General features: G+C 38.7%; 1 protein-coding gene across 1 annotated transcript; it reads right to left on the bottom strand.

Moving 5' to 3' along the window:
* Positions 1–2,643: 2,643 nt before the first annotated feature.
* On the bottom strand, positions 2,644–4,837 carry LOC149407110 (uncharacterized). The gene is made up of 2 exons (XM_089618733.1): positions 4,515–4,837; positions 2,644–3,622 (listed from the first exon to the last, which is right to left on the bottom strand). The coding sequence occupies exons 1-2, from the start codon at positions 4,835–4,837 to the stop codon at positions 2,644–2,646; spliced, it is 1,302 nt and encodes a 433-aa protein (XP_089474859.1).
* Positions 4,838–7,069: the final 2,232 nt, after the last annotated feature.

Raw genomic sequence — 7,069 nt, 5'->3', positions numbered from 1 at the left:
ACCCACCCCGAACGCGAATTCCTTCACGACCAGTCTCTCTCTCTCTCTCTCTCTCTCTCTCTCTCTCTCTCTCTCTCTCTCTATCTCTCTCTCTCTCTCTCTCTCTCTCTCTATCTCTCTCTCTCTCTCTCTCTCTCTCTCTCTCATTCAAACTCACCCAAAATCGCGACCGAAACCTTTGCCCGAACTCGACTTCACTCAACCAATCCCTCAAGTCGCCATGTCTGACCCACTGAACCCTATTCTCGAACCCACAACGCGAAAGAGTCCTAGGACGATAGGGCCCAAACAATCAGAGGCGTCCGGAGCGACCACGCCAAACCTTTCTCCGGCCCAGAAAAGGAAAACGACCGTTTTGCCCAAGGTGAACACGAAGAAGGCTACGAAGAAGCCCTTCCGTGGCCTAAACCCACCTCTGATACAGACAAGGTATAAAAAAAATTCCCGTGTAGTAACGTCACGTAAATGATATTTTTTGTTGACATCTGTGATTTATGACCTTTCTCTTTGTTGACATGAATGTCAGCAGTTGACATCAATTGTTGACATCAGTGATTTATGAGATCTATGTTGCATAACCTTTGTTGACATTAATTTTGACAGGCACCGGTGAAATCAAGTGGAGGCACATCCACTCCGTATACAACACATCCGTCCGGCATCGGAGAAAACTCTGAGGTTTGTAAATCTTTCATACATGATTTGCTCTTTATTTATAGAAAACATTGGCTTACGTCTACTTTTAACATGGACTCGGTTGATGTCCGTGGAAGCCTCTGTCACCCATATAAGGACAGAGTTCGCGGCGTTCAAGATGGAGATGGAACAGAGCTTCAAAGAATTCACTGGATGTGTGAATGAAAAGTTGATGGAGCTGTCCAAGATGATCCCGGGAGCTGTCCAAGATGCACAACCTGAAGAGCTATAGGATCCAGAAGCTTCGGCCGAGAAAGACGGTGATGAGGAAGAGGCTGAAAAGAGAAAAAAAAAAGATGAAGACAAAGAAGAGGCTGAAAAGAAGAAAGATGATGAAGACAAAAATAATCAAGACAAAGAAGAAGAAGAATGAGATGTTGGGCCGCTTGTCAACATAGGAGACTACATAAGAGATACACAAGAGACTCAAGAAGGTATTATTGGTTGAAGAGTCGAGTATGGTTTGTGTTTTATGAAAAGTTTTTGGTTTGTGTTTTATGAAGTTTTTGGTTTGTGTTTGATGAAATGTTTTTGGTTTGTGTTTTATGAAAAGTTTTTTATTTATGTTTTTTGAAAATTTTTTGGTTTGTGGTGTTTGAAAAGTTTTGGATAACTGTCTATCTATGTTCATCAATGTCAACAATTCACTTGAACAGTTGACATCAATGTCAACAATTGACGTCAACTATTGACATCAATGTCAACAATTGACGTCAACTGTTGACATCACTGTCAACAACTGACATCAATTGTTGACATTGATGTCAACTGTTCAAGTGAATTGTTGACATCTTTGATTTATGAGCCCTCTGTTTGTTGACAATGATGTCAACAGTTGATGTCAAGTGTTTACATTGATGTCAACAGTTGACCTCAACTGTTGACATTGATATCAACAGTTGACGTCAATTGTTGACATTAACATCAACATTTAACGTCAATTGTTGACATTGATGTCCACAGTTACCATCAATTGTTGGCATTGATCTTTTTAAATTCAGGATTGATCAAAGAAAGCTAGTTATAATCAAGTCAAGAACTACCTGAGTCCCAATCGAGAGCCCGCATTCTAGAATTAGATTGTGAGCAGTTTGAAGATGAGATTTATGATGATAGTCAACTCATCTTTGTAGGAGAGGTTCCGGATGGACGAACCCGCGAGGAAATGGAGGACGAATTAAATGACGCAAAGGATAAGGAAAATCGGGATTCATGGAAGATGATTCCGATTAACATAGACGATTCACTGCAAAGACCTGTGAGAATCACTCGATCGCCGGATAGGTACACTCCTACACCCATTCCGAGGCCGTTCGCGAAGTTTACGAAAGGAATTTCCCGTCCATTAAAAAATCCATTGACTCCTCTTTTTGCACCATCAAATCTTGAGGACATCACTATAATGGAGACATGGCTGAAGTTTGGATTGTTGAAGAAGAAAGATGATGAACAACGTTGGTACGAGCCACTGGAAGATAAATTTCCATGGGGATGGAATTTCACAGAAGTTGAAATTAGATCAAAGACATTTTTCTGTAACCTCTGGACCGAAGAATGGCTTAGCGATCAGGTACGACAGTCAACTCTACTGTTGTTTTTAATGGTTTTGAAGTCAATTGTTGACATTGATGTCAACAGTTGGTGTCAATTTTTGACATTGATGTCAACAGTTAGTGTCAATTGTTGACATTAACGTCAACAGTTGACGTCAACTGTTGACATTTTAGTCAACAGTTGACGTCAATTGTTGACGTTGATGTCAACAGTTGACGTCAATTGTTGACGTTGATGTCAACTGTTGACGTCAAATGTTGACATCTTTAGTAAATTTAAATAGACACTTACCAACATTCAAACAGCATATGAAGTGTACTTTTCTGCTCTGACTTGGTATTCTTTTGTCAAAATGGTTTGTGTATTTGCCGCAGCTTTCCGACGCTCATAAAACTATCTCATACTTCGCTCTCTCAGCCAATCCATCAATTTTGAAACTGGAAATTGTCTCACCTTTACATTTAATGCATTTAATGACTCCGTGTTGTTGTTCGTCATGATACCATACCTATTTGCCCTGAACATACACCTTGCCCATCTTTGGTACCCGACATCATTGGCTAAGTAGCGACGTATTTCGGGATTTTCAGCGTCCAACATGACCATGAAACTTTCAAATTCCCGCTGATTGTATGCTTTTGCGGCACCGTAAAATTTCCGCTTTACCTCCTTCGTGATCCCCGTGAAAGTAGTCTTCAAATTACCGTGTAGATGGAACATGCAAAAACCATGATCACAATTTGGAAATACCGTCTTGAGGCCATTGATTATGCCAGCATGTCTATTGGATACAAATACTTGTTGCTCCCATTCCCCAATTGCGTCCTTTAATTTTTCAAAGAAGTAAATCCAAGCCTCGTTAGATTCTGAAGGACCAAGACTATAGGCTAGTGGAAAAATCTGCTTGTTTCCGTCCATCGCACATGCCGTATATAACGTCCATTTGTAATAGTTCTTCAAATGCGTACCATCGACAATAATAACAGGCCTTACGTACTTCCACCCCGTTCTCCATGGCTCGAGTGACATGAAAAAACTTACAAATACACCGCCATCACCAGTGACAAGGTCAAAAAAAGAACCTGGATTCTTAATCTCGATCATGTACCTTAGCTTAGGCAAGAACTTGTACGAGTCTTTCGAATTGTCGTAGAGGGACTTTAGAGCCTCCTCTCTGGACCGCCAAGCTTTTTTGTAAGACATAGACACTCCGTAATCCATTTGTATGTAATTCCTTATCTCTTTTGGTTTGCTCACTCCCACGGTTGGATCAATACACTTATGCTTAATCATCTCTCCTATTAACGAAGCTGTTGTTTGAGGGTGACGTCCTTGCCTTAAGTTTAGGGGACAAGTGTGCTTATTGTCAAACCTAAAATATGAAAATTACACAATTAGTTTCAAAACTCAAATGTCAACTGTTGACTTTAGAGTTATCAACTGTTGACATCAATTGTTGACGTCTGTGAGATATTCGCTCTCACTCAACAGAAGGCAAATAATTCACCGACGTCAACAATTGATGTCAACAGTTGACGTCAATTGTTGACATCTGTGAATTATTTGCCTTCTGTTGACTGAGAGGAAATATCTCACAGATGTCAACAATTGACGTCAACAGTTGATGTCAACAGTTGATAACTATAATTCAAATTCATAATTCAACAAAGAGTTTACCTTCTAATTTGAAATATGGGCGTGTTTTCCTTTCTCACAGCTCGAAGCCCATTTACAATGCTCTCCCGGACAAACAACGTGCAAGGTGTTTTTGTCCGAGCTCTTTCTCATATACGAGAAGTTGTTGCTTATGGCGAACAACATCAAGTGTTTCTTTAAAGTCTTTTTATTCGAGTACAATGCATAACGCTCAATAAATACAGGGGAATCACCATCCAAAATAAGGGTGTCCTCTCTCGTAGTAGAGCAACTTGGCACACTATGTGGAGGGGATGGTGGAGGACTTGTTCTTCGCGGTGGATGGGAGGAGTTTCATGGTGGTGGATGGGGGGAGTTTGTGGCGGTTGAGGAGGGGAGTTTCGTCGTGGTGGAGACATAGAGTTTCATGGCGGTGGAGGGGAGTTTCGTGGTGGTGGAGGGGGGAGCTTCGTGGTGGTTGAGGAGGGGAGTTTCGTCGTGGTGGAGGAGGAGTTGGGTTTCGTGGTGGGAAGCCTCGTCGTTGTTATATCTCATTGTCTGACAACCTAATGTCATCCAATCCTAATGTAGAACGAATTGCCGATTCATGAGTTGAGACCGAATCACACCCATCCTCGGGTATTGATGGCATAAGGGGATTTCCGTCACAACCACTATCACGGCTGTTGCGAGTGGATCCAACTCTTGGAGAATCGAGCCCCGATGGTTTTTCTTTTATTTCCAATATCAATTGTAATTTCTCCGTGTCATCTTCGCTCCTTCTCCTCAAGTATAAATAAACTTTCAGCGTGTCGTCGTTGGTTATCTCAACAGGTATCATTGCACTAGCCATCGCATATGAAACGCCAATTGTATGGGTAGATGGTGATTTGCGCAAATACGCGTAAATTATTAGCATCAAACTAGCGAAGTTCACTTCAGACGACACCATAATTCCGAAAGATCTTTTCTCATGATACCGACCAGGTTCAACCCAAGTACCGCTATGCTTGAATAATAAATAAATTTCTGTCATCACTGCATACAAATAAACAAACAAAGGTAAAGTTAGTAACTGTTGACTTCAGATGTCAACAGTTGATCTCTAAATCTCAACCGTAGACGTCAACTGTTGACGCTAATGTCAACAATTGATATTAGATGTCAACAATTTACGTCAACTGTTGACATCTAATGTCAACAACTGATGAACTTCGATGACATTACTATCAGCGAAGTTCATGAGTTGTTGACATCAAATGTCAACAGTTGCGTCAACTGTTGACATCTGATGTCAACAACTCATTAACTTCGCCTAAAAACAAGAGAAAACAATAAAAATTGCCCAGAACAAAAAGAGTCTCTTTTTTTTTCCAATCTCAAACATACCCAGAATAAACATACCCAAAAACCAAAGAAAAGTTTGATAAAACAAAAAAAAAAAAAAAAAACTAACCTTAGTCGGGGCGAGGATCAGAGCTATCGGGGCGAGGATCGGAGCTACGTGCTTGGTCGGAGCTACGTCTTCGTCGTGACCGGATCTATGAGCTTTGGTCGTGTTTCCTTGAGCGTGTCGTAGCTCAAATCCAAGGGTTTGGGTGAGCTCAAATCTAGGGTTTTGGTTCTCTTTTGGTTTTGAGCTTTAAGCTTTTTTTCTGACGAGAGAGAGAGAGAGAGAGAGAGAGAGATAATTTAATTCAGAATGGATTAAATGATGGTATTAAATGAGTTATGAGAGGCTAGGTGTGAGATTGAAAGAAAATTTAAAGTGGAGGGTAAACTTGGTTTTTCACTAGTGGTCAACTTGTATTTTTGGCCAAAATTATGCTTTGGTGGAATTTTGGAAAAAATTAGTGATAAGGTGGCAGTTTGAGCAATTTCTCTAAGAAATATCACATAGTCTAGTTTCTATGAAAAATAACTATTAAATATATTTATGTATAGAGATCGTCCATATCGGTCCTTCTTCGGAAACAGTTTCTGCACTTAAATTGTTTTTCCAAATTTTAATAAAAAAAATTAAACAATCAGAATGAATGCTCATTTCAACTCGAAAATCAGAACTAACGCAAATCTTTCAATCATAAAACCAATTATAAAGCATGCAGCTCATTTAAATCCAAATTCAGGCCACTCTTACAAAATAACATATCCAAGATAAATAAGAAATCAATAAAAACATTCAAGAGATGTTCTATATCTAAAACCGAGCACAAACAAACCCAATAACGAATTTAACAAGTCCAAGAAGCACGACCATTCAACATATCATATGATCCAACCCAATATGAATCCATCTCTAACCCTCATTTTTCATCCTTATAACAAGAGAGTAAGAAATAAAATACATTTGGCCAACACCTTCTCCTTCATTTTCCTCTTGATTTCTTCTTCAAGTTTGCTCTATGTTTCTTCTTCTTTCTTCTTTTACCTCTATTTTTTATTTTCTCCTCTCTCTCTCTCTCTCTCTCTAAAGTCCAGACCCGGAAGTGAAATGAAGGAAAGAGAGAGGAAAACCTAGGTTTTAACTAAAAAAATTGGGGATTTTTCATTTTAATCCCTGAACTATTTAAAACTTCTATGTACCCCATTTTCCTCTTGACAACACATCAAACCAAACTCTCCAGAAGACAACTCAACATTTAATTCTGATGACTCACAGAATTTGCAGAAATACCCCTCCAAAAATTGCAGTTTAGTCTTTTTTATTGAAAATATGTTATTTATTTCATTCCTCTTGTAAAATTGTGCACAAAAATTATGCAAATAATTTTCTTAAATTTCTAGATACCTTAACATATAATATAACGTTCTAGAAAGTTTCATAATTTTTCGAGCTTGTTTGCTAATTATGCATAATTTTTCGAACCTTGTGCTCGAGAAAAACTATTTACTCTTAAAGTAATCCGAACCTTCTCATAACATATTCAAACTTTCCAGTCCACCTCAAATCAACACCGAGCTTTATTAAAAATTATGGAAATAATTGTTTTATATTCCTTTACTCGGATATTTATATTGCGAAGGCAAAAAAAATGTAATTTCATAAATTTTTTGGTAGTCTTGTGCCAATTGAAGTTTTTAACTCCGAAATTCACTATTATAAGTTGAGAGAGAGATTATATACTATAGAAAACTCAAATAAAAGTCTGTATATCACAATTTTTGAGTTTTACTATTTTAC

Source organism: Urtica dioica, chromosome 1 (genome assembly GCF_054948205.1).
Source record: "Urtica dioica subsp. dioica isolate 48M chromosome 1, U.dioica_male_clone48M_v1_H2, whole genome shotgun sequence".
NCBI lineage: Eukaryota > Viridiplantae > Streptophyta > Magnoliopsida > Rosales > Urticaceae > Urtica > Urtica dioica.
The sequence above is the reverse complement of the archived record's forward strand: the minus strand, read 5'-3'. Positions and strand labels throughout refer to the sequence as shown.

Excerpts from the sequence above, each read along its gene's own strand:
- LOC149407110 (XM_089618733.1), bottom strand. The coding sequence starts at position 4,837 with ATGGTGTCGTCTGAAGTGAACTTCGCTAGTTTGATGCTAATAATTTAC. Across the intron at positions 3,623-4,514 it reads CCATCAATACCCGAGGATGG|GTTTGACAATAAGCACACTT; the intron begins GTGTGATTCGGT and ends TTCATATTTTAG.